General features: G+C 34.7%; 2 protein-coding genes across 8 annotated transcripts; both read right to left on the bottom strand.

The window, feature by feature from the left end:
* Positions 1 to 931: 931 nt before the first annotated feature.
* SAC8 (SAC domain-containing protein 8) lies at positions 932 to 8677 on the bottom strand. The gene is made up of 20 exons (XM_068628533.2): positions 8344 to 8677; positions 7792 to 7866; positions 7037 to 7164; positions 6846 to 6937; positions 6469 to 6526; positions 5402 to 5458; positions 5178 to 5221; positions 4946 to 5016; positions 4764 to 4870; positions 3746 to 3832; positions 3563 to 3640; positions 3235 to 3299; positions 2971 to 3069; positions 2759 to 2858; positions 2566 to 2674; positions 2418 to 2490; positions 2242 to 2335; positions 2076 to 2162; positions 1463 to 1529; positions 932 to 1365 (listed from the first exon to the last, which is right to left on the bottom strand). Exons 1-20 carry the CDS (start codon positions 8504 to 8506, stop codon positions 1238 to 1240), a joined length of 1782 nt encoding a protein of 593 aa, XP_068484634.1. The 5' UTR covers positions 8507 to 8677; the 3' UTR covers positions 932 to 1237.
* Positions 8678 to 20153: 11476 nt separating this feature from the next.
* LOC137825500 (beta-glucosidase 11) lies at positions 20154 to 26175 on the bottom strand. 7 transcript variants are annotated; one of them, XM_090293900.1, is made up of 15 exons: positions 25699 to 26175; positions 25575 to 25619; positions 24216 to 24452; positions 24014 to 24083; positions 23858 to 23913; positions 23626 to 23701; positions 23382 to 23453; positions 23202 to 23289; positions 22824 to 23079; positions 22551 to 22666; positions 21909 to 22129; positions 21323 to 21354; positions 21143 to 21230; positions 20645 to 20735; positions 20154 to 20537 (listed from the first exon to the last, which is right to left on the bottom strand). In XM_090293900.1, the coding sequence occupies exons 3-15, from the start codon at positions 24402 to 24404 to the stop codon at positions 20291 to 20293; spliced, it is 1602 nt and encodes a 533-aa protein (XP_090150026.1). In that variant the 5' UTR covers positions 24405 to 24452; positions 25575 to 25619; positions 25699 to 26175; the 3' UTR covers positions 20154 to 20290. The 7 variants fall into 7 exon arrangements, with proteins under 7 accessions (XP_090150026.1, XP_068487275.2, XP_068487276.2 ...); XM_068631174.2 differs by having other exon boundaries at positions 24216 to 24426; XM_068631175.2 differs by having other exon boundaries at positions 24216 to 24421.
* Positions 26176 to 27097: the final 922 nt, after the last annotated feature.

Raw genomic sequence — 27097 nt, 5'->3', positions numbered from 1 at the left:
CAATTTTCAAGCTTTTTCAAATTCTTTTCAAAAATACTGAGTGTAAAACAACCGGTTGAAACGACAATTCAACAGGTTGATTTTTCACTTCCTTTAGAAAACATATCTTTTTTCAAAAGAACTTGAATCAAGCAACATTGGATCATATCTATGAGTGGATTTATAAATTCAAACTACACAAAACTCACACAAACAAACAACAACAAAGTCTTCAAGCAATCTTCTTGAATTTGAAGACATCAAAGTCCATGTTCAACAAAACTTTGAGCTTTGGATTTGAGCTTTGGATTGTCGTTTCAACAACTTTGAGCTTTACATCAAAGCCCGTGTAAACTTGGTTGATGAATACTTAAAAGTTTTGACCTATATGTAAATCATCAAGAATTTAACTATTGGTTGGTATAATCTTTATTGATAAAATCTCTTTATCATTGACAACATAATCATTAATCTTTGTATCGATGTTGATTAATATAGCCTCTTATTTTATGTCCACCATTAAGTATAAGAGGTTGCACTTCCTTACTTGTTCTCCAAGATTTAAACAAAGAAACAATGGTCAAATATATAACAAATAATGTGTAATAATATTATACATGCTCTACATTATTTTAGATTGAATTAATTCTATACGTGGATTTTCAAACATTAGTGAAATCACAAGTTTCCTTTTTGATAAAATAACACATTGGAAGTTGATTACACAAACCAAGTTTATTTGAACCAATTTGAAATTAATATAATTAACTTTTATGTACATACTTTGTGTGATTACTACTTTAATGCATACTAGATTTATCAGTTAATGATTAAGGAGTACAAAGTATTAGAAGATTTGGCACAATTTTAGTTTCATAGAATACAGATTAGGAAACTCAAACAATATAAGATATTGTGTAATACATCACATTTATATTAGTTATCATTAAAATTTATTCACAGAAAGATAATCTATTAAATTTTATACTAGTAGCCAAACTCATTCACGGCTCATCCATACCATTTGATAATTAGTATGGACTACTTGGTTTTGAAAGTAGATACTAATGTTCATCACACCCTTTTGAATCTTACAACTTTTGAGAAACAATAATTTTGTTTTTCGTTTTTGCCAACCTAAGACTTGTCTAACCCTTTATTTTCACAAACATGTCTGAAAACGAAATATTGAACAACATAAGCATTATATGTACAATCTCTGGAACGAGACTACACAAATATTTACTTTTGAATTATATCACAGGAGACCACACAAACGTGGTCTTGAGCAGAGATGTCTTCCATTAGCTTTGACAATTGCCATAACACCAGCAGTTATTCCAGCACAGAGTACAGAAGAAACATAGTGGTTTGGATTTCGGCCAGCTATAAAATAAACATAAAAAATAGGAAAATGAGAAAAAAAGAAGAAAAGGAAACTAAAACATCTCTTTATTCAGATGCAAGAAACACAATTGTATACCTTGCTGTAAAGTGAAGGTTGTTGCTGTCAAACCTCCAATTATCAAAGCTGATGCAACAGGGAGATACTGCATGTATACAGTTTTCCATAAAACATGTCAATGAAGTGTGATGCAATTATCTGTCCATAAAACGAATTTAAATTTACATGTGCTGAAATGGCTTGACAAGAATTTAGCAGTGTGTATTCTTTCCAAAATTAATTAGTACACAAGAATGTATAATGAAACAATCTGTTTTGTCATCAAATCATAACATAACTGCGCCAAGGGAAGATGATCATCTCATTTATGCCAATCGTACAAAAGCACCACACATGCCTTGTCATCTAGGCAGAAACAGCTACATGGATCAATCTCTATCACAATCCATATAAGCCAAAACATGATCTCCAAAAACTGAAACAACTTCTACATTATTCCATCCTTCTACCATTTGGGTGCTAGGCGAGATCATTGACATCCTAGATGACAAGGTCTCAACTGAAGCCAAATAGGATTATTTGATGAATAAGGGCAACTATGTTTCTTTTCAACCAGGTCAAGGTTGTCTTGTTTGCTTTGCAGGACGGGGAGTTGGTAGAAATAGAAAGATGAGGACCTGAAACTACTCACCGTTAGAGGTTCAAAGTTATTTGACTGGAAAGGAGAAGGAACGTTTCTGCTGACACTATAGTGACCGCTTATCAGATCCAAGGCATCCTGCAAAAGATATGGAACTTACTAAAGACTTTCTAAGATTGAATGCCCTCTAAGAATAATGCACAAAAATGAAGATTGCCTGCCGAATTCCATCATGGAAGTTATTCAAGTAATATCGGGAAAGCGCGCTCAGTCCATCTTTAATCATTCCAGTTATTGTTTGTTTCCCATATCTGCACATTATTTGCAGAATGTATCAGTACCACAGAAGGGAAACATAGCAACACAGGACTTTCAGAACCAAAAGTTCCATACCTAACTAAGTCGCCTTTTAGGGCATGAGTCCCAGCATACTCAAGGCTTATCTCATCACCTTGCTCTGCCCACACTAAAGTATATAGAGGTCAAATAAGTAGGGCAATGATATACAGAGAATGCAAGAACTATTCTGGAAACTCCTTACATATTCTAAATTTTCCATATTCCTCTTCGAACATTGAAATGCACTCAGAGGAAGTCAGCACTCCAATCCTCTGCAACTGAAGATTTAATGATTTCTGGGCCAGATAACACTACAAATAACATAAGGATAATCATATCAGAAATGGATTAAGAAAAGAACAAGTCTTAGCATTCACTAATTCCTATCAACAAACCTGAGTAACATTTGTTCGATCAAGGGAATCAATACAGTTTGCTCTGAAAAGTCCTCTTTGCTCCTCTAATACATTTCCTTGTCTATCTATCAAGAAGTATCTGCTCAGCTGAAATAGCAATAATTAAAAACCTGAATTATAGATTTGCCAGTATACCTGGATTGTGGCAACTAGCTATTGAATATATAAAACTTTATTTTTTTTTCCATTACCTTTGTTTTTCAAAATCCTCTGAGATTTCATCAAAGAGGATTTTCAGATTATCAAAGTTTGAGCTCCCACAATAGTGATGAAAATCAAAAGCAACATATCTGCATTAATTCATTACGTAAAAATATAACCTTAAAAGAGAAAGGAAACTAGGACAGAGAACACTCAAGAACAATGAAACAGTTTTAATACAGTCAAAGCAAACTTCATAATTTCATGGATATAAAACAAGTATATGCAGAAAAAAATTATGTTTAAATTATCACCCCGCGTGTTGCTGCTTTTGCATTTCAGCAGCATATGCTGCACTTAGTTGACCTTCTTCACCATGCTACAACAGGAAAATTAAAATGAATTTACTCAACATAATACACAAAAAGTAACAAGCACTTAAAAAGGGAATATTGGATATGATAACTGGCTGATGATTATTAATATCCGTAAGGACATAACCAAACTCAGCCAAACTTAAAAATTTGGAGCAGAGCAGAGAAAAGGGTTACTGGAAAGAGAGAAAAAAATCTTTCGACTGGCAACAAATCTTAAAAATCAATTTATTGGTTTAAGTAGAAAGAGAGAAGAATGAAGCCATACTTTATCAGTAAGATCAAGTGCTACAATCTCTCCGTATCTTTGCATAAGATCATGGAAATGACGCTCCACAATCTTGGGCTGGAGTAGGAGTGGAAGGGGAAAAACAAAAAGAAACATTTATTAATTTAAGTCTCATGATAAAACTGTTAAATAGCAAGCAGAATTGAGAGGGTAAAAGTATACTGTTTCCTCATGACTAATAACCCTAAGGTGTGGTTTATAGCTTAGATCAACGATCTGCTCCCAAAGAATAGGAATTGAACCTCGAGCCTGTGAAACAATCAATTGGAGTACAAATCACAAATTGGGAGACTAAAAATATTGATATTTGTTTGTGTGTGTGAGAAAAGTGGAGCATCCCTGGGATGGAGAGGTTTTCAGTAGCCATTGCAGCCAAAAATAGCAAATTTTCACGTCCTACTGCAGTGCTAACATGATAGGGTTCAAAAACTCATTGTGCCCCCGAAACAACATTGTTTAGAAATATTTGGGCAAATTGTTAATCTCCCATTTTCTATGTTACCTGTATTTTAACCTCAGTTCCAAGACCATCTTTTTTCCTGTGTTTCTGTCTTCCTTCATCCTTTAGACTTCCTAGTTCACTTTATGCTAATTTTTATCTATTTTGTTATGTTCTTTTTCTACCAATTTCATCATCATTCATTTTTTAATTCATTATGTTCTTGTTGCTCCAAGATTAATGGCGATTGTGTGTAAACTGTGGCTTATTATTTATCATGATTTTTTCAGAGTATTTATATGTGCAGTATAAATTATTTAGTTTGTATTTTAATAATTATAATAGCATTCATTCTGCTTTCCACTATAACAGCTTCAGAACTGGTTGCTATATGTAAATACACATACTTCTATTGGTATGAATACAAAAGCACTGTTAAATTACAGTTATTGGTTGATATTTAATTCCATTGGCTAACGATACCTAGAGGAAGTATGAAATCATTATCCCTACTCGAAACTAAGAAAATTTTAAAATCTCCAAATACACAAAACTATATTTGTAAAGCAAATAAAATAGTGAATCTATACATTCTGCACATTATATTACTTATTATCTATATTCAAAAATTTGAAACTTCATGAAAATACAGCATTCAAAGTCCTTCAGCATGTTTGACAATAGTACAAATTTTCAGAAACACTCACAACATGCTAGTTAAAGCAACATGTATAATAATACCTGCAAAAATGAGAACTTGAATTCTTCAGTTTCAAGCAACTGTTCGGTTTCAATAAAATTAGCAGTGTCACCTTCAAAGTTAGCTCCTCTTCTCCACATTCTTGTTCCTACATCAACATTATAATGAGTTTTTTCTAAAAACATAATAATCTCATTATAATAAGCTTTTTTGGACATTGTACCTAGACGCCGTGTACATCTCCTTGAAAATAATGTTACGATAGCATTTGAATCTTTTAGCTTTAGCTGTGCTCTTTGGAAGCTTAAGCCCAGTTAAGGGGGAACATAGCTGGCTTCTTAAACCAAACAAATGCCTACATTTTATCATATTATTGGCAATGACAGAATGCGGACACACACACACATAAAGAGAAATGGGGGAGGGAGAGGAATGGAAGCAGAGGCAATTTAAACTTCAGGATATTCCCTTGCACTATGGGCACGATGAATCTGTCAAGCTGCCATAAAAAAGATAGTTGTTAAGGAGACTACCTAATGATCATGCTAAGAATGAAAAAAGGGAAGTTCATTAAAACTTCAAACCCTTTTTCTTCATAAACAAAATATTTCCTTTTACTAGTGAAACTAAAAGTACTTTTACTTCATCATATATAGGAAGAACTGCCAAATAATCTAACCTTATGCTCAATAAGCTCTTCGAAAAGATGTTTGTTCCAGACAAATCGAGGATCAGCCTGAAATACGAGTAGAAAATCAGAACCTAAAACTTTCATCAAGTTTCTACTAATAATTTTTGTTGTAAATAGCAGATGATCAGGATAAAAAATATTCTCAATATCTCCATAGTATTTAGGAAAAAAATATCTTCAGAATCTTCCTATTTATTTCAGCATATTTTTATTTCCTTTTTTTAAAGGTTTTTGTTATTGCAAATAGAGATAATGAGAATGTAATTAGTGTAATTGATATCAATAAAATAATTCTTTATTTTCTTACATAGTTCAAGTATTGCATTAAACAGTACCAATGAGATCAAGATGCCTTTATTTGATCTTTCCTATTCTACAATTAAATGCATCGGAGAAATGGTCCAACAAAAGCATGATATAACATGTCGACTCCCCAAGGGTCAAGAAGCGTGGAAGAGTACTACAAAGAAATGGAGCTCATCCTAATGAAAGCCAAAATTGAGGAATCAATGAAAGCCAAATTGAGGAGTCAATGATGGAGGCAGCCACGACAAGGTTCATCCATGGCCTGAATAGGGATATTCAAGATGTGGTGGAACTTTATGACTACCACCACACCTTCGAAACCTAGTTCACCAAGCCACAAAGGTGGAGCTCCAACTTCAAAGAAGGGGGGAACACAAGAAGTCCTCTCATCTAAGAACTTTCCAACCTTGGAAATAAAGAGGTATGAAGGTAATCACTCTCCTTCTAAACCTTCTTCCCCATCATGTCCTTTAAATCATAAAAAGAAAGTCAACCCAGGCAAACCCAACTCCTCCTTCCATCAACATCATTATTCTTCTCAACCTTTTTGTAAGACTTATTCAACAAACCACCCTACTATTACTAGCTCTATTAAATGCATAAAAAACTATTCGATTATGAATTATCAGAATGTTGGAGAGGAAAGCCTCACTTTATGGAGATATCATATGAAGAAGTAAATTTCAAACCACTTAACAATGGATTTGATTACAATTATTCCCAGAAGATCAAGAAATATGTCAACTAACCTGCTTCCAGATTGGCTTACTTGTCCACCCATCTACTAACTTGCTTCTTCTCTGCAAGCTGGTGGACATGATAAATTACATTTTATGAAAATTTCAGCCTTGGTATGATATGAATAAGATATGACTTAGGGTCACAAACTTCTCCAAAAACCCTTATAGGAAAGAGAAATAAGAGAAAAAACTAAATAAGTTTCCCATAAACTAATTTGTAGAAGTTCTCATATAACTTATCTAAAATATAATTTTTAACTTGTGCAAAAACCTTATTTTAGCTTACGAAGAAACTTATTGTATTTTTTCTAGAAGCACTTCTATACATATTTGCCCAAATAATCCCTACGATGATAATAAACCAGCAATAAGTTAGTGATTCTTACTTTAATGTAATATCTGTTTCGTATGAATAGTACAAGCCTGGCATTGACTCCACTACTTTTAATAGGTTCACGAAGTAAGTCTCATCCTTTTTCTACAGAAAGGTAGTATACGAAAGATGTATCATGTATGTGGATCACATTTACAGAATTTTAATAATGCATGAATGATTTCTGACTTTATAAATCCTTACTTCTTGGGCAGTTGAATACCTCAAAGCATCATTACATGCAAGTACTCTCATGGACATCAAGCGATATACTGGAAAACCAAGGAAACTTCCAACTTCCTTCCGAGAGGTTATTACAACAGCATAAGTTCCTATGTCCATGCACAAAACATTGAGCCTAATTGAGTATAAAGGAAGTTATGTTGTCAGACTGAGTGTTTACTGAAAAAAATAATTGAGAGTTCATCTCAATTCTTTTTGCTTGCTCAACTTTTTTACTCCAAAGCAGATCAATGAACATGATTTACTCATGAAGAAGGTAACATATTAGACATGCATGCTTAAAAAGAAAGGTGAAAGAATAACAATTGTATGAACGAACGGCCTCTTTTACCAAAAAAGCATTCCTATGTACAAATATTGATGTGCAAACAGGATTAGATTTATTTCTTCCCTGGCCAACAAACATCTCAACCAAACAAAGATCATCAGAAGGAACAGGACTAGGTTTAGATGTTAATACCATCCAATCTAGAGGATCTTCACATGCAAAGGACAAATGAATCAATGTGACAACAAATGCAAATGCAAGTATACATAAAAATTCAACACGGTAAAGGACAAAAAATGTTCTCCAATTCAAAATAACCATGTTTTGCAAGACATATACAGTAGTGCCATTGCACGGTAAAATTTGTGGCCAAGAACATTGGGTCGCAGGCTTCTGGAACAGTTTCATTATATACGAACTCAAGATAAAAGTGTACAAGCATATCTACCTACAACCAATCTTATGGTTCCCACCACACCATAAATTGTAGATTTCCTCAATGGACTTCCAGAAAGTGTGTCACCTGCAAAAAAAATTAAAAAATCAGAACAGAAATAATTGCAACAAAATGATCAATTTCAAATACTCTTTTCATAATTTGCAATCTAGCATACATGGAGCTGAAACTAAATAAACAACAAAGATCCAACCAAACCAGAGAAGGTAGAAACAGTAACATTTGACAATAACTGATTCATAAATGTGCAAATGTTTATACTCAACATATAACACTACACATGGCACGATCTTCCCCCTTTTCCACAATGACAACCAACCAAACTAACATCCACCAACACACTAAATAAACACCATATCCACAATTAAACAATATATTCATAAAATTCCAAGCACCCTCAAAAAGGTTTCCACTTTCAAAATAACTGAACTTTCAAACTTATTTTCTCTGATCAACAAGCTGTAAACTTCATAGACATTTCCTGCATTTTTCTAAGCAACCAACCACTAAGTGAAGAAACTGAAGCTCAGAAAAGAAGATTACCATCATCAAGTAAATTGATGTTGCCATCGATACGGTTAATCAGGAAGCCCTGGTTGGGGGATAGACGTGATTTGATCACGAACTTGTCCTGAAACTCGAGCAGTTCCAGCTCATCGTAAAGCTTGAATCTTTCGAGTGAACCCGAAGAGGGTTCATTGTCCATTATCACAGAATTGCAGAAACAAGACAACCCCAGAAGGAATTTGGCTGGACAACGTTATTAAGACAATATTTTGCAATATGATGAGAAAGACACAGGGACCAAAATGAGCATTTCCTCTTCAACAACCAAGAACAATTTGGTGACTTTTTATAGTAAATTACTATCATACCCTCTCAATATTCGTAACCCAATATCTTATTCGTAAACCAGATGAACAAGTGACGTGTTGGATTTAGTTTATTACAAGATCTAATCATGCATTACCAATTAAGATAAAACAACCGATTAACAACTAATTATATTAATATTTTAAATATATTTATTCTATTTTTAGAATTGACTGTTAACATTCACTACTATATTAAAACAAAGTTGTCAAATGATTTTGTTTTATGAATTGTCAAAAGTATTGTTGGTTTGTCAAATGTTTTTAAAGAAAACCTAATTCTTAACAAATAAATGTTTTCTAAAAAAACTGAACTTAACAAATAAAACAGAAAAAGAAGAATTAGCATACCTGAAAAGTTCTTAGGAAATAAGTTATTAATCCTAAAATTAATAAGCTATAATCTAATAATAATAAGAGGTATTATAAATTTACTGTTTTGCAGAATGGAAAATTATTAATAATACATACATTGTCTATGTAAAAAAATTTTATTGTTAAAAATCACACTGTGACTTTTATGTTAGTTATTTGAAAGGTTTTTTTTAATAAATTGATCATTCAAAATACCAATGGATATAAATAAATAAAAAATTATTGCTCTCAATAGATTAAGATTTTTTTTTTAATTATGTTCCATGTCACCTTGATTAAATTTTTAACAGTGTTTGGTGATTTTTTATTAGACCCTCATATTTGACACTATAAACAGTAAAAACATATATTTAACAAACAGATAAATTAATATTTTAATCTAAAATGTTATAATATTATTATGATGGATTGTTGAATAGTGTTAATCACTATGTACAGTGTGAATAAAACTTTTTTCTTTTTTATATATAAATTTCAAGTGCACAAGTAAGCAAATTGTGTAAACTTTAGAAAAGTAAACTAAATATCATATTGCATAGAAGTTCTATCAAAATTTACTTCTAAAGTATTAGTATTCATAACAATAAAACAGTCCTCTGATTTCCAACGAAATTCTTCTACAATTATTATCGACAATTATTCTTGTGAAGGATAATTTAATTTAATAGCATTTAGAATTTTCCTATAAAAAATATTGCTAACATGGATAGCATTTTTTTTATAACATTTATGTTTTTGGATTATTTTAAAAACATATAATTATAACATAAAATGTAGTTTTCTATATTGATTATAGTTATAACTTAGAAAATCAACTTTCCAGATCAATTATAAATACAACTAATTTCTACATTGATTGTAGTGTGATTAAAATGTCTTGTTTCTTTATAGCACCTGCAATTAAATTGGTCCTAGTTGGATGTAAAAAAAAGTAAAAAATTAAGCCATTTTAAAGTTTTTATGAACTACTATAATTTTTCTTGGTAATATACATATTTTTTAATATAATTAAGATAAATTAGTCTGATATTTTTTTTAAACATTCAAGAATGTTCATATAAGAATAAAAAAACTATGACATGTATGACAAATCACTTACACTAAAAGAAAATTATGAAATATAAAATTAATTTTAAAGACAAAAAAATATTATATTGATTAAATTATATATTATTTTAGAGACTAACAAAAATATTTGTATCTAATTTAGTTTTTATTATTGATAAATAGTTTTCAAATTGATATCTAATTAACTATCAAAGTTTTAGCTAGATATTATCAATGTTATGGTTATCAACTTCAGAATCTAAGTAACTGATAACTAAAACCTTGATTAGCTAATCAGATACAAATTTATAAACTATTTATCAATAATATAAACTTAGATAGCAGTAATTTTTTAGTCTTTAAAATAGTTTCTAATTTAATCAATATAGTATAATTTTTTTGTCTCCAAAATTTATTTCTATTTAGTGATTTTCTAGTACAGTAATATATCTCACTTAGTAAATTAATTGCATACATGACCATAACAGATGCTTTAATAAACTTTTTTAAACCTTTTGTTTGATATTTTATTTCATCTTAGAGTTATTTTAAATGCATAAAACGTGTTCTTGTAAAAAATAGAGAAAAGAAAGAGATAAAATTGTATTGTATTCAAGTATGCATATGTGAGTGTATAAAGGAAGAATATAAAGGCACCCAAAACAATAAAATATGTAACTGATAAAAAAAATAGATATATCAATTACCTAGCATTTCCTTATGAACTTATGTTGAAATTAGGAATCACCATAAATTTAAGAAACATAGATGAAGATAGAGGTTTGGTTAATATGTCAATTAGCTGAAATCTTCTAGGAATATGAACAAGATGAGCTAGGCGTTGTTGCATCCAATTATGCACAAAAAGAGATCTAATTCAAAGTGTTGGAACTTGGATTGCATGACAGGATTAACAACCAGATGAACTGAATCAAGATTGTCAGAGTAAATGGTTGAAACAACTGAAACAATGCATAACTCTTGTAGGAGAGACGAAATCCAAACAATGTTACAACCAAGGTAAATGTAAAAACTTGTGGTAGACTTGCAATCATCCAAGTTTGAATCCCAATCAGCCTTACTGAAACCAATGCTGGATGAAGAGCTCAACTGTTTAATAAGTAGACCATGAGTAACCGTCCTTATAAGATAAGATTCACTTGATTGTTTTCTAATGATGCTCTTAAAGGTTATGCATGTACTGAGAAACTTTGTTGACATAGTAAATGTGTAAGGCACCAACGATAGATCTCTAAAGAGTGAGACCTTCAAAGGTTGTTGATCCACCTTAAATGAGATGTAGAAAGGTGACCATAGGTGATGGAGATCAAGCTCAAGAGAACATGGAGGCCAATCAACAAGATTAAGAAGAGGTAGAGGCACAAATGGAGGACGCCCATGGAGGTCAAAGCCCACCTCAAAGGCTTACAAGAAGCATGTTCAAAGCTTTAGGAGCTAGGGGACATTTATTTTCTCTTTTTGTAATTTCTTTAGTTGAAGGTGCTTAGAGGGAAACATTAGAAACCTCTATTGTTATAGCATCTTTTAGTCTTTAGTTAGGAGCTTTAGGGGGGGGGTGTTAGTAGATAGGTGTAGAAGTAGAATAGGAGGTGCCAAAGTGAAGGAAGGAGTCACACCTTCCTCATGCTTGGGTTTTGGCGCCGATTCTAGATGATTCTTAGGAGGGAATTTTTAAATTTGTGTTGCTTACATTTCAGCACCTTAGGCTATAAATAGAGGTGCTCTCTTTGTAAAATTCAGATTTGAATTTATCTAAAGAAACTATACTCAAAATTGGAGTGAGCATTGGAGAGCTTTTGAGCCTTCTTCTCTAGTCTTATCTTGAAGGATCCATGGTGTCCTCAAGTGGCGGCAGCACTCTCATCTAGGAGCAACCACACTTCTAGTGGCGAGATCATTCATCATTCATCCATCTTCATGAGCAATTCTCTTCTCCTTCCTTTCTTCTTTGTTAATTCCATGTCTTAGCTTGTTCCTTGTTGTTTTTGGTTCGGCAATTTCAGCTTAATTTTGTGTTGCTTCGGTTCTTTCATCATGCTTTGTTGTTCTTCATCTTTCTTCTTCATTTTCCAGCTTTTTGTTCGGTTCAATTTAATTTCCAGCATTCAAATTCAGTTTGCTTAACTTTTGTGCCTTTTTGTTCGGTTATTTTGACAATAATTGGATCTTCTATATGAGTTTGTGTTTTGGCACTAGTTTTGGTGAGTTCTTGTTCATAGAACCTTGATCCATTTCTATGAGAAAGTGCCTAGCTCTTAACCAACTCAAGATGATTCCTAAGAATGTCAAGAATCATTCTAATTGTGCTAGTGGAATCACATCAATAGGAGTGGGTTAAGAATTTACATTTAACAAATGTGCTCTATAAAGAAGTTCTTCAATGTACTTTGTTTTGGAAAGATGGAAACTTATACCTCAATGCCAAAAAACTAGTATAAAGAACCAAGGTATTTCAAAATGAAAAGTTAGTTTAACAAAGAAATAAGAGTATGGATATCAAAGGAGGAATTCTCAGCTATTATAATATCATCAACGTATATTAAGAAAAAGATAGTAGAAGCATTAATAAAATGTGTAAACAAGAAATGATCGCTCTTGGTTGGAGAAAAATTGAAAGACATAAGAGCTTGACTGAGCTTATGGAACCATGAACGAAAGACTTTTTTGAGGCCATAAATAACTTTGTTAAGCTTGTGTACCTGATTAGGATTGGAAGAAATGAAAACAAGTGATTGTTGCATGTACCTAGTTTCTTCTAGGTCCTCTGGAAGAAACACATTGTTAATGTCAATTTGGTTTATTTTTTAGTTTGATGAAAAAGCACATGAAAGAATGATAGGAACAGTGGTAGGCTTAATCATTGGAATTAAAGTTTCATTATAACCAATCCCAACTTGCTGATGAAAATCCTTGGCAGTCTAGCTCTATACCTTTGAAAAGTGTCATCAACACTATATTTATTTTTGAACACCCATTACAGCCAATAACAGTGACACAAGAAGACAAATTGGTTAGATTCCAAAGTCTGGTTTTGAAAGAGAATTGTTTACAACTTATGTCTTACTTTTGTTATATAAATGTAGTAGGGAACCAACCACCTATCGTGGGGGTGAGGGTGATGATGTAGAAAAATAATAGTTACAATGTATTGAGATAATATCAAGCGCATAACAGAAAACTTAATTTGCTGCAAAATGCAATGTAGTCCTCAGTAGCTAGAACACGTAGGAATCAAACCAATATCGCACATAATATTGACTGATAAAATCTGAAGTGCATAACATAAAAACTAGCATGATGAAAAGACAAAGTTAGATCTCAATATCTATAACACACAACAATCAAACTAATTCACTCAGAGAACCACTTGGAATGATTATTGTTCCTACAAGATCTAAACCCTGCAGAACACTTCCTCTTGTGATGATCTTCTCATCTTTTCGGCCTTTCGGTTAGTCTTCTTTCAGCTGGATCTCCTTTGGTTTGGACACGATGGGGGCAGTACCTGCGAAGACACTCCGACGATCAAGTCAGACCGAGAGCTAAGTACCAGAAGAGTGGAGAGTGAATGGTTACCTTGGGTGTTGTGTCTCTTCTGCTATTTATACTGCTCTAGATGGGCTATGGCTGCTATGCGCCTGCTTTAGGGTCCAAACGAAGACCCAATTGTGCCTTAACCGTGCTTATCACCTAAGTTGGCTTGTTTATACCTAATTACGTGTTTAGTTTTGCATCTTGTCGTCTAGTCGGCTTTGTCGTCTGGTCGGCCTTTCGGCCATCCAGTAGTACATATGCCCCCCAGGCTCGAGTGAGTTGGTATAAACGTAATGTAGAGTCGAATTGTCGTGAGTGTTCGCAGGCCGAGTGTGTTCGTGATTGCTCTGTTGTTGGATGTCGAGTGTGGTGAAAGACGTACGATAGATGTAATCTTTGGCCGAGAGGTTTTCTTTCGAACTCTCTTGGCCGAGAGGCCGAGAGACTTTTCTTTCGTACTCTCGGCAGGGATTCACTTGGGTGAATTCTTCCTTGGCCGAGAGGTTTTCTGCGAACTCTCTTGGCCGAGAGGTTTTTCTTTCGTACTCTCGGCGGGGATTCACTTAGGTGAATTCTTCCTTGGCCGAGAGGTTTTCTTTCAACTCTCTTGGCCGAGAGGTTTTTCTTTCGTACTCTCGGCAGAGATTCACTTGGGGTGGATTCTTCCTTGGCCGAGAGGTTTCCTGTGAACTCTCTTGGCCGAGAGGCCGAGAGGCTTTTCTTTCATACTCTCGGCAGGGATTCACTTGGGTGAATTCTTCCTTGACCGAGAGGTTTTCTTTCAACTCTCTTGGCCGAGAGGTTTTTCTGATGAGAATCAAAAAGATGTTGTTAATAGGAAGAATGGACAAGGGCCAAATCATTTAAAGTTCTTCTTATTAGTCTTTTTAAAAGATGAGGCCCAAGCCCAAAGCTCAAGCCCAAGAAGGAAAAAGCCCAAAGAAGCCCAAGGCCACGCATTAAATGAAAGAGCATCATTTGAATTAATTTTGTATAGTTGTAGGAGGTGTGAATATTAAATAAAAAGTGTGAATAGTTGGAGGGGGTGCAGACACATTTTAGGAGGTGCTGAAAATAGGAAGCGGGTCACACTTACTTCATGACTAGGTGGCACCAATTTGCATTTGAATTTGGAGGGAACTTTGAGTTTCATTTCAGCCCTCTTCTATTATAAATAGAGAGGTTAGGCTCTTGTAAATTCAGAATTGGATAATTGATATAAAGAAACTCTACTCATTTGGAGAGAGATTTGTGTGAGATTTGGATCTCCTTGCTTAGTCTCATCTTGTGAGCTTTTGGAGAGCTTCAAGTGGCGGCTTCCTTCACTCATCTTGGGACTCCATCACCAAGTGGCGTGAGCAACTCCAATTCCCATTCCAGCCGATCTTCAATCACCTAAGTCTCATTCCTTTCATCTCCATTTCTGTTTTCAATCGGTAGCCTAGAGTTCTTAAGTGTTCTTCATCTTTTCACCGTTTAATTTTGTGTTCATATGCTATTTCTTAAGTTTCTGTTCGGTGCTTTGTATTCTTGGTTCAATTTTGATTTGTAATCTTGTTCCATGGATTTTCACAAGGAGATAACACTCTTATTTGAGTCTGGAACATCATTTGCACGGCTATGTCTCCATTGATGATTCCTTAAGCTTCTTTGAGTCCAATTCTGTTTTCAGCATTCTGTTTTGTTCTTGTTTTCCTTTCAATTCTGCCAAGTGTTTGTGATAAGGACATGGTACTCATTGTAAAATGAGTTTGGCTTCTCTCTTGGATGGCATTATCCTCCATTGAGATGACCTTAAGTCTCCTTAATGTTGTGTGTCTTGTTAAAGTGTCAATCCAACTCATATCATTTTCTTTCGTACTCTATGCAGGGATTCACTTGGGGTGAATTCTTCCTTGGTCAAGAGGTTTCTTGCGAACTCTCTTGGCCGAGAGCCTTTTCTTTCATACTCTCGGCAGGGATTCACTTGGGTGAATTCTTCCTTGGCCGAGAGGTTTTTCTTTCCTACTTTCGGCAGGGATTCACTTGGGGTGAATTCTTCCTTGGCCAAGAGGTTTCTTGCGAACTCTCTTGGCCGAGAGGCTAAGAGGCTTTTCTTTCGTACTCTTGGCAGGGATTCACTTGGGTAAATTCTTCCTTGGTCGAGAGGTTTTCTTTCAACTCTCTTGACCGAGAGGCTGGGAGGCTTTCTTTCCTACTCTCGGCGGGATTCACTTAGGTGAATTCTTCCTTGGCCGAGAGATTATCTTTCAAACTCTCTTGGCCCAGAGGTTTTTCTTTCGTACTCTCGACAGGGATTCACTTGTGTGAATTCTTCCTTGTCCGAGAGGTTTTCTTTCAATTCTCTTGGTCGAGAGATTTTTCTTTCGTACTCTCGGCAGGGATTCACTTGGGTGAATTCTTCCTTGGCCGAGAGGTTTTCTTTCCTACTCTTTTGGCTGAGAGGGTTTTCTTTCGTACTCTCGGGAGGGATTCACTTGGGTGAATTCTACCTTGGCCGAGAGGTTTTCTTTCGAACTCTCTTGGCCTAGAGGCCGAGAGGTTTTCTTTCCTACTCTCGGCGGGGATTCACTTAGGTGAATTCTTCCTTGGCCAAGAGGTTTTCTTTCAACTCTCTTGGCCGAGAGGTTTTTCTTTCGTACTCTCGGCAGGGATTCACTTGGGTGAATTCTTCCTTGACCGAGAGGTTTTCTTTCAACTCTCTTGGCCGAGAGGTTTTCCTTTCGTACTCTCGGCAGGGATTCACTTGGGTGAATTCTTCCTTGGTCGAGAGGTTTCTTGCGAACTCTCTTGGCCGATAGGCATTTCTTTCTTACTCTCGGCAAGGATTCACTTGGGTGAATTCTTCCTTGGTCGAGAGGTTTTCTTTTGAACTCTTGGCCGAGAGGTTTTTCTTTCGTAATCTCGGCAGGGATTCACTTGGGTGAATTCTTCCTTGGTCGAGAGGTTTTCTTGCGAACTCTCTTGGCCAAGAGGTTTTTCTTTTGTACTCTCGACAGGGATTCACTTGGGTGAATTCTTCCTTGGCCGAGAGGTTTTCCTTCGGAGGAATTGATACGTAGCTGGTAAGTCTGATTTCATGAAATGTGGTGCCTCGTTAAAACCTTCTTCAATAAAAAATCCTTGGGAAAAAGGATTGAAGGTAGGAAAGAGTACACCCTTAATACATATTAGCTAAAATACATTTTCAAATGACTGGCTTCAACTGTTCTAGGCGGTATGCGCCGTTTTGAAGATTTTCTCTGACCTTGAAGGGTCCTTCCCAACTTGCATTGAACTTTCCTTCTGCTGGGACTTTGCGAGCTTCTCCTTTCATCCTCCACACCAGGTCTCCCTCTCGGCATTAAGGGCTTCTTTCATGACTCTCGACCTTTCGACCGTGAGGGGGTGTAACGGGTGAAACGCGATCCTTGGGAAAATCTCTAGGCTTCCCGAATTGTGTTTGTCTGCTCCTGTCACCCCTCCTCTCGGGTTCATCAGGTGCCTGAGCCTTGTTTCGAAATTCTTTCAATTCCTTCAGCTGCATGTATTTGGTGGCTTTTTGGCGCAACTCATCCAATGTCGTGGCCGGCTGCATGCATAAACTATCTGAAAATGGTCTCGGCTTTAGTGCAGTTACCATGTGGTGCGTCGCCACTTCGGGACTTAGGATCCGTATGTCCAAAGCCATCTTGCTAAATATGTCCATAAAGGCTCTCAACGACTCTGACTTCTCTTGTCGGATATTCACCAAGGCGATCGAAGTGAGGTGGTGTGGTCGGCTGGTAGTGAACTGAGCTCCGAACATAGTTGCAAGTGTGTCAAAACAATCTATGGACTGAGCCAGTAGTCGGGTGAACCAGCTTAAGGCTTCCCCCTTAAGAGAGGTGGGAAATATTCGGCATCATAGCGCGTCTTCTGTTGTGTGCAAGCCAACCTGGGTTAGGTGCACGTTCACATGTTCGTTTGGGTCTGTGGTTCCATCATATTTATCCAACGTGGGATTGTTCCAAGTTCCCGGCAAAGGAACTTCAAGGATGGTTTCGGTAAAGGGGCTTCTTCGGGGAGTCATGCCTAACGCGTTAGTTGAGGCCAGTCTGATATTTTCTTGATATGAACTCCTGACCTCATGTATATTCGTATTCGCGTTGTCCCCCGGGGGGATATCATCCACGACCTCCAGGATATCCGGCTTCTCAGCGAGCTTTTGTTTCATCCGGGCATTCTCCTTTCTCAAAGTTTCCATCTCCTCCTCACTCCTTCGCTTTACTCCTCTAATCTCTTCTTCGCTTTTTCTTTTTTAGCAACTCCATCTCCTTTTGTATCTTCAAGATCAATGCCATAGGGTCTGAGTAACTGGTTTCCTCTTGCGCATTCCTATCGTTGCCCGTCATGTTCCTCGTAGTTACCATGTGGGTATTTCGTGGGGTTTCCTTCTCGGTCCCACGGTGGGCGCCAAAATGTTCCTACAAGATCTAAACCATGTAGAACACTTTCTCTTGTGATTATCTTCTCGTCTTTTCGGCCTTTCGGTTAGTCTTCTTTCAGCTGGATCTCCTTTGGTTTGGACATGATGGGGGGAGTACCTGCGAAGACACTCCGACGATCAAGTCAGACCGAGAGCTAAGTACCAGAAGAGTGGGGAGTGAATGGTTACCTTGGGTGTTGTGTCTCTTCTGCTATTTATACTGCTCTAGATGGACTATGGCTGCTATGGGCCTGCTTTAGGGTCCAAACGAAGGCCCAATTGTGCCTTAACCGTGCTTATCACCTAAGTTGGCTTGTTTATACCTAATTACGTGTTTAGCTTTGCATCTTGTCGTCTAGTCGGCTTTGTCATCTGGTCGGCCTTTCGGCCATCCGAAATGTTCCTACAAGATCTAAACCCTGTAGAAAACTTTCTCTTGTGATTATCTTCTCATCTTTTCAGTCTTTCGGTTAGTCTTCTTTCAGCTGGATCTCCTTTGGTTTGGACACGATGGGGGGAGTACCTGCGAAGACACTCCGACGATCAAGTCAGACCGAGAGCTAAGTACCAGAAAAGTTGGGAGTGAATGGTTACCTTGGGTGTTGTGTCTCTTCTACTATTTATACTGCTCTAGATGGGCTATGGCTGCTATGAGCCTGCTTTAGGGTCCAAACGAAGGCCCAATTGTGCCTTAACCGTGCTTATCACCTAAGTTGGCTTGTTTTTACCTAATTACGTGTTTATGTTTGCATCTTGTCGTCTAGTCGGCTTTATCGTCTGGTCAGCCTTTCGACCGTCCGGTATTACAATTACAATTGATTTTGAAGCAATACACAACAAAGACATATCATGATTATCCATCTTACCTCGAAGATCTGGATGATTTGTAACTGCAAAATAATTTTCTTTAAAAATTTAAACAATCATGAAAATGCATCAATTATGTCATCCAAATGCAAGAGCAAGCAAAGACTGGATATACCTAGTAAATATTTTTGTTGAACAAAAGAAAAAAAAAGGCATGAATGTATTTTGAAAGTTAAGTTCTTTTTGGAGAGTGTATTTTTTTAATACAAAATTGAAGGTGGGTTAGCTTTTGCATGATGTGGAAGCTCTTTTGAACATGTATATTTTTTTATAAATGGATTTGACTACTCTAAATACTTTATTGTTAATATTTTTTTCAATTAAAAGAATTTCATATATTAACTTAAAACAATTATCGTCCATCACTCAATATAAAAACATTTTGGTTGTTACACTTTAACTCACATCTTAGATCTAATTTATGCAATAAACTTAATAGTGTTAGACAAGTGGAAAACGCATTAAAAAAAATATTTTGACAAAAATAAATAAATAACATCTAATTGACAACTTATTATAATAATATAATAATATTTTAAATTAAAAAATAAATTAGAATATTAATTATTAAGATATTTAGAGAATGTTTTTTTAGTGTGAACCTATCACCATCCTAAAAAATTAAATTAAAATTAAATTTTACATTAAGTAGATGTATTTGTTAACATTAGTGATACCGGACGATAGCGTTGTGCCCCTAGACGATAGGTTTCTCTGTTTCGTCTGACGGTTGTTTCCTCTTTTAGTATACGATAGCCTTTTGTGTTAGATAGACGTTTCGTTTTGTTTTGTGTTGTTGTAGGTGCTTGACACGTGTGCTACGTGTTTCTCTATTTCGTGTGACGCCTGTTTTGGCTCATGCAGCCTCGGCTATATGTCTCTGCGCTGCATCTGTCTTCAATCAAATCAATTTCTCTGTTTTCTATCACTGTTCTCTGCTTTCGCTGCGCTCCTATCTAACTTACATGGTTAAAATAGAGTTTTTAAGATCACCAACTTTATTTTATAGTGAAAATTTACATCACTAGTAGAAGAAATTTGAGAATCAAATCCACGTGAAAAATGGGCGGAATTCGGGACTTATGAAATGTGCCAACTTTATATTATTTATTCCATCTTAAATTGGTGGCAAATATGTTAAATTCAAGCCTTAATTCAGAAGTACTTTCAAAATACTCGACAACCTCTACTTTTTATAGTTGGACAATAACTTACATTGATCAAAATATAATTTAACATCATAAACCCATAAACCATGTTTTATTCATTCAAGTAGCACAAATTGCAAAGTATGAACTCCAAAAGAGAAAGATCTTGCATGGTTATTTTATGTGGCATTATGCAGTTGAGTATCGTGTGACAAGACATTCTTCTCAATTTCTTTGATCTTTGAGTCCATAGGCTTCCCTTTAAGAAAATTTGAGTACCATTCAGCAGAGAGCTTAGGTTGCCTCCTTAAGTTTGGATCATTCATATCAATGTAATATAGGCCATAACTTATCTCAAATCCACCCACTAACTCGAATGCATCCATGAAGGACCATACAAAGTAACCTTTTATATTTAATCCACTCCTTTAGATGTGTCAAGAATGAAACAATAATAAACAAAAATCAGCTTTCACGAAACAACCATGCACCCGTTTAACTTGGCTTCAAAATGAAAATCAAAGTAAAAGTACCTTAGAGCATGAACCAAACTTCCAATGTATCCTTGCAAGAACTTCACCCTCGACCAGTCCTTTAATGATGAATTATGAGGTGTTTGTTGGCCTGAAAAAATAAAAAGACTTACCATACAACTATATAGTAGGATGCTGAATATGACAATGACAATAAAAAAGAAACATGGAAGTTTTGAATGATGATTTCAAGAGAAAGATAATGGACATGTTTGTCCACGGGTAATGTAGACAATCCACATTTTTTATAAAACCACATTATAATTCAAAATACTATTATTTTAATATTTTTCATATCATTTAATTTCAAATTTATCATTTATTATATATATTTATTTCTAAATCCATCACATCAAAAATTGTTTCCAACTCATGGTTGTCAAAGTATATTTTTTCTTTGTACACAACTTTTCACACAGGCCATCATAAGATGTGATCGTAGCCACAACTTACAACCTTCAATACAATACTATGTCATGAATAGAAAAATCAACGTACCATTTTCATGTATGTATATTGGTATATTTCCATAAGCTTTCTTTATTGAGTGTAGCACCCCTAGGAAAATATCAGGAGTAATTGGTACCTATAACAACCAGCTGGGTTAGTGGAAAATTTTTCATATTCTTAAAAAAAATAGAAATACATAAAGGAAGCCCCGTGTTCATTCTATGTTACCTCATCTGGAGCTGTGTCCTCTCCACGAACTCCTACAATCAGACAAATAACAATTAGCTATTTCAGTTCCACAAACATTGGAAGGTTTGCTAAACAATTCTCAAGCAATGGCAATTTAAAATATTAAAATTTAAACAGGATTTGTTTGATGACATGAACTATGCTATGGATTCATGATGAGATTTATATGTTAATATTTGTGTTTGTAGAGACACAAGATTGCATACAGAAGAAATTCCATCAGGGTGAGTGACCGAAGGTCTACAAAAAGTATTAGCAAAGTCAGGAAGGACAAGACATATTGATTGTTAATCAAATTTTCTGTCCCAAAATATAAATATTTAACTTATAAATTCAATTATCCAAAGGAAAAAGAAAAATCACAACTATTGACAGACGAACCCTTTAGAACCACAGTTGCTGAAAATCAAATAGCAAGTAATGAAGTAAACTTCCTTGCATGAGAATTTGTTAAGGATGAGAAGCCACAGAATAAATAAATATTTATACATGAGTAACTGGTTGAACCTCGATATAGAATTTGTTATGCAATTAAATTTGGTCAGGGAAAAGGCTTATATCATACTTTCAGTTTCCATTGCTATATCTGCTATGAAATCTCTATCCTCCTTTTCCAGGTTGCCAGGATTGTTTTTAACATAAAATGAGAAGTAAAAGTTTACTCCTAAGAAGTCAATTGAGTTCCTGATCAAATTTGATTCCTTCTTGGTGAAGGAAGGAAGCCTTGAGCCAGCATTCTTTCTCATTGTATCAGGGTAATCTCCGAATGCAATAGGATCCATAAACCTGCAATAAGATCATAGACAAAAAGTCCACTGTAGAAATTAATGTATAAATTAAAAGCTATGCCACTTTTTTGATTGGGAAAAATGTCGGATTTTTATAAAAATCCTTTACTGCCACCTTGTATGAAATGTAAAATTATTCACGACATTTAGAAATGACCCAAGAGTTTAATCATTGTCAACACATTCTTTATAGCTTAACTTACATGCAAGGCAAAGTGGTGTGTGTGCCATCATGATATAAGTTTTAGGGACTGTTACACAAAGGAAAACATTTGAGCATATAGAAATCTTGTTTCCTCATTTAGTAGTTTATTTGTTTATTTTGAAGATCTAGACTTGGTTCTTTGCAATCCCAACATGCAAATTTGTTGATGTCAACAGGTATTAGAAAGAAGTATCGTGACTATATTGTTACTTACCACCCAATATTGAAGTCTCGGGCCCTCTGAGCAGCCCTTATATCATCCGTAGAGTTAGTTTTTGGAAGATAACCAAAAGAAATTATATTTAACCCAATAATGCCATGCTGCATGGCCTGCATCCAAAAGAGATTGTTGACTGAATAAATAAAATGATGATTAACCATTTCAAAATGACATGATGATCATCATCATCATCTTTAATGATATCCTTCCTGATTATGGTTCAAAATGCCATATAGTAGAGTGGTACATTTGTTAGACAATTTTTACCTGGTATTTCTTCCTATACAGCCTAGCAGCTGAAGCATGTGCCAACAGTATATGATGGGCTGCCAAATATGGTTCAGTTGAGGAATTTCCTTTGGAGCAGTTAAATAAAGAAGAGGGAGAACACCGCTGAGGTGGTGAGATTCCTACATCATAGCCAAAAATTGCATATGCATTGGCCTCATTCACTGTAGTCCAATGCTTAACTCTGTCACCAAATTCTCTAAAGCACACATCCGCGTATGCTGTGAAGTCTTCCCTATAAGCATACACATATAAATATGTTAATCACAACAAAAACCATAGCTCAATTTTATAACTGATGTATTTGTGATGATCTCTATCTAGGACAATTAGAGATTTGAAGTTTGGGAACCATACACAACTCTTCGACTAAGCCATCCTTCATATTCATCCTCCAATGTTTGCGGTAAGTCAAAATGGAGCAGCGTAACATGTGGCTGGATTCCTACAAGATGAGGAATTCAACGAAAATAAATATATATAACTTGGAAGAACCTTTCTAAGGCGTTAATCAAAATTTATTCTAGTCTTCACAACCATGGCTTATCAGTTCATTGATGAGGTTGTTATAATACTGTAGACCCTTGGGATTCACTCGTCCTCTTCCATCTGGTAATACATGAAAACAACAGCATGGAAATAACAGTTTGATCAATTGGAGTCAAAAGTCTATTGCGCCTAAACAAAATCAATTCCGTATGTTTGATACACACGTATATAAAACTTTTATTATTTTAGAAAGTGATTTAAGAATGTTCCTAACAATATTTTGAGTGATAACCTGGAATAAGCCTTGACCATGATATGGAAAATCTGTAGGCTTCTAAGCCCATGTCGGCCATGAGCTGAACATCTTCCTGTAGAAAAATCAATGTATGATATTAGCTCAGAACAGAGAACAAAGTTTTTCAGGTGAATTTAAAGCCAGTGGTATATATACATATAAGATGCATCCTGTGTGCATGCCTGCATATATACCAAAATTTCTTTTGGTTCTCTTGAGAGTGACAGACCTTATATTTGTGATAATGATCACACGCAACATCTCCATCACCTACATTCTCATTCACTGAAAATATATTTTGATAATCAATTATTTGAACAAAAGAATAGCATTAAACACTGGAAAGAAAAATTGATGTCAGGAAATGTGAATAGAAGATACTAACCATTTGTAGCATGAGCGAAGGTGTCCCATATGCTTGGCTTCCTGCCATCTTCATTCGCTGCACCTTCAACCTTTCATATATATGTATACATGGTTTAAGACATAATCAGAAGCAGAAAGAAAAGTGTAGGTAGGACAATGAAGTGTGTAGTAGTGAATGGCGATAGATGAAAAGGAATAATGAGAGAGAGTGAAAGATGAACCTGGTAAGCTGAGGTTGATGCACCAAACACAAATTCTGGAGGGAATTCATCTCTGCGCAAGGCATGAACAGCAGGGAAAAGCGCTACGAATAATATTTGTAGAAGAGCAAACACCTTCACCATCAACTGCATAGTGTGTGCTTTTGCTTTTCGTTGTGTATGCTTTGGAAGAGACAAATTCAGCAACATTTATCCTTCTTTTTTCTCTGCGCTACCTCATTTATAAGTAAATTAGCCCTTGGAGAAAGTTGATAGTGGTCAGACACAACTTGATTGAAAGTAAAGAAAATTTCCTATAACTATATATCAAATTAGTATAAAATTTAAAATGAAAAGTAACTTAAATAATAATAATAAAAATGATAAGGTTTAATAGTATTTTCTATTAATACTTTTTTAATTTGGTTTCACTACTTTTAATATTATCAATTTAATTTCATTTTTTTTAAATCAAATTAATATAATATTTTTATGAAATTGATAAATAATATGTTATCAGTCAAAATTGCAAAAATTAACACATGAAACAAATAAAAATTGTTACATATTATAGCAAAATCTGTCAAACTTAAATTTGATAGAAGAAATTAAAAACATTTAAATTACAATGAAATTAATTTTTTTTATCTAAATAGTGAAAGCGAAAAAGCTATTAAACCTAATAATAATAATAAATAGTTAAGTTTATAAGCATTTACAACATAATAATAAATGTCACAAATAATTTTCTAAGACAAGTTTAGAACTAACATGAAGGAAATTATACTTTCAACAAAATAATGTTATTTATTTTATGACCCTTAAATCATAATGTAACGTGATCCTGTAGCAGGGATCCCAGATTCTGGGGAAAGAAAACAATTTATGGTTAATTGAATATAGACGTTGGAACTGTGTTGTACCACTGTTATTATTATTTTTTAAATTGGCGCAAGCACGTTATAATTTGCTTGCCCTTAATAAATTGAGAAACCTATATGATAAGTTTTGTATAATAGAATAAGGCAATAAGCAACAAAAGAAATTGGCAAACATGTATAATCATTAGAGTACGAGTAATAGAACAAGGCACGATGGTGGAAGACCTCTAACATAACTTTGGTCAAATTAGTGGAACATGTTCGTGCGATACACGTTATAAACAATTATAATCATATTATAATTTACAGATTTAAAAGCGTTATAATATTATGTAAAAAAAATAATCGTAAAAGTTTTTTGAATACGCCTACACAGAGAGAAATGGTCAAACAAAAACTGTCTCTGAATGAGTTGAAAAGAAAATTTGCAGAAGAAAAATGTTTAGGGTGAAGATAGATGCATAAGAAACAAATTCCCAAAATACTTGTGCGTACTTACAGTGTGATTGATTCTGGTGTTGTGTGAGGATTCGAAGGCGCCGATCTGCGAGAGAGAAATGAAATGGAATCCTTGGAAGTTGCGAAGAAAGGTGGAGAAGTTGAAGTCGCAAAGAGAAACCTACCTTTTTCTTTCAGCTTTAGACGTACCTACTACTGTCGCCACCTGCGCAGAAGCTTTTGACTTGTGGCCATGGTTGGACTTTATACAGCCACCTTCGACGACAAGGAGATACTCATCACTGCAACACCAACAAAGAGCAGTAGAAGAAAAGTCTTCCCTGATATCAATAACCTTTCTCGCGACAAGAGCAACCATCACCGTCACCACGATGAGAAGACGAAGGAAAAAAACATAGTAGGAATATGCGTAGCGTAGGCGTAGAAGAGATTGATGGCAAGACTACTAGAATCTTCGATTAGGTTTTTTCAAAATCAAAATGCTAAGATGGAGGCAAATAAACCTTCAATAGAGAACATTTTATGTATTTTGTGCATAAAACTACTCATAGAGAGCACAGGAAAAAGTTTTGTTAAGACTGCACTAGTAAATAATACTATTCAACAACCCTTTGTAATAATTTATTTGTTTGCTAGTGTATTATTAGTGTACCATTCAACAACCCTTTATAATAATTTATTTGTTTGTTATGAGTATATTCTTACTGTGTGCGCAGTGTGAAGGTATCAGGGTCATAAAAACCAACGTAAAATGCATTAATAATAATTCATTATAAATACACATTTATTTTGTACTGTACTCCACCAGACAGATTTTGGATTCAAAGATATGCCAACATGGAATTTTACTATACTCACTAGCCCATCAAATGAAGGCAGAATTTCTCAACACCTTGAAAATTTGGTTTTAACATCTTTATAAATTTTAAATCACTCAAGGCATAACATACTTTTTAAATAATATTAGTTGCACCCGTACTTTAGAACCTTTTTTCTAACGCCAACATTTTCATTCTTATTCAATTTTCATTCTTATTCAATTTTCATTCTTCTTCAACTTGCAAGCGTATGACAAAGAAGTTACATCATTTGATATATTTTAGTTTACATATGATAAATTCACACTTATTTCAGGGTTCGAGTCTTTTGTAATTAAATTTTTTTTTACAACATTGCAGAAATTCTCTCAAGAAAATAATTATTGTTGCACTTGCAATAGTTTCATGCAATGAACTATTATTGCAACCTAATTTATTTTGAACCATGGGAACCAAAAGTTTCTTCTAGAGTCAGAAGATATATTCCTTTTTTTACTCCATTTTTACACCTTATTGATTTTTTTTTTTTCTGGATTTTGTAGCTTCTGGATTGTACAATAAACGAACAAAAACACGGAGTCAAAAGACATGTACAATAAGTTATTAATGAAAATACTACAAAACTTATTTTAACCATCATTTGAAAATGAAAATGAACGTGTCACACTCTCCATTATACTCATAAGGATATTGTTGGAATTTAAAAAAATATGAAGGTGGAGAGAAAGAGAAGCCTTACAAAAAA

This window comes from Phaseolus vulgaris, chromosome 8 (assembly GCF_051622355.1).
Source record: "Phaseolus vulgaris cultivar YP4 chromosome 8, ASM5162235v1, whole genome shotgun sequence".
NCBI lineage: Eukaryota > Viridiplantae > Streptophyta > Magnoliopsida > Fabales > Fabaceae > Phaseolus > Phaseolus vulgaris.
The sequence above is the reverse complement of the archived record's forward strand: the minus strand, read 5'-3'. Positions and strand labels throughout refer to the sequence as shown.

Coding starts and splice junctions, on each gene's coding strand:
- LOC137825500 (XM_090293900.1), bottom strand. CDS start 24,404: ATGTTGCTGAATTTGTCTCTTCCAAAGCATACACAACGAAAAGCAAAA. Junction 24,084..24,215: donor CATCAACCTCAGCTTACCAG/GTTCATCTTTCA, acceptor TATATATGAAAG/GTTGAAGGTGCAGCGAATGA. Junction 23,080..23,201: donor TGGCTTAGTCGAAGAGTTGT/GTATGGTTCCCA, acceptor GTATGCTTATAG/GGAAGACTTCACAGCATACG.
- SAC8 (XM_068628533.2), bottom strand. CDS start 8,506: ATGGACAATGAACCCTCTTCGGGTTCACTCGAAAGATTCAAGCTTTAC. Junction 5,459..6,468: donor GTAAGCCAATCTGGAAGCAG/GTTAGTTGACAT, acceptor CTCGTATTTCAG/GCTGATCCTCGATTTGTCTG. Junction 1,530..2,075: donor ATAACTTTGAACCTCTAACG/GTGAGTAGTTTC, acceptor GTATACATGCAG/TATCTCCCTGTTGCATCAGC.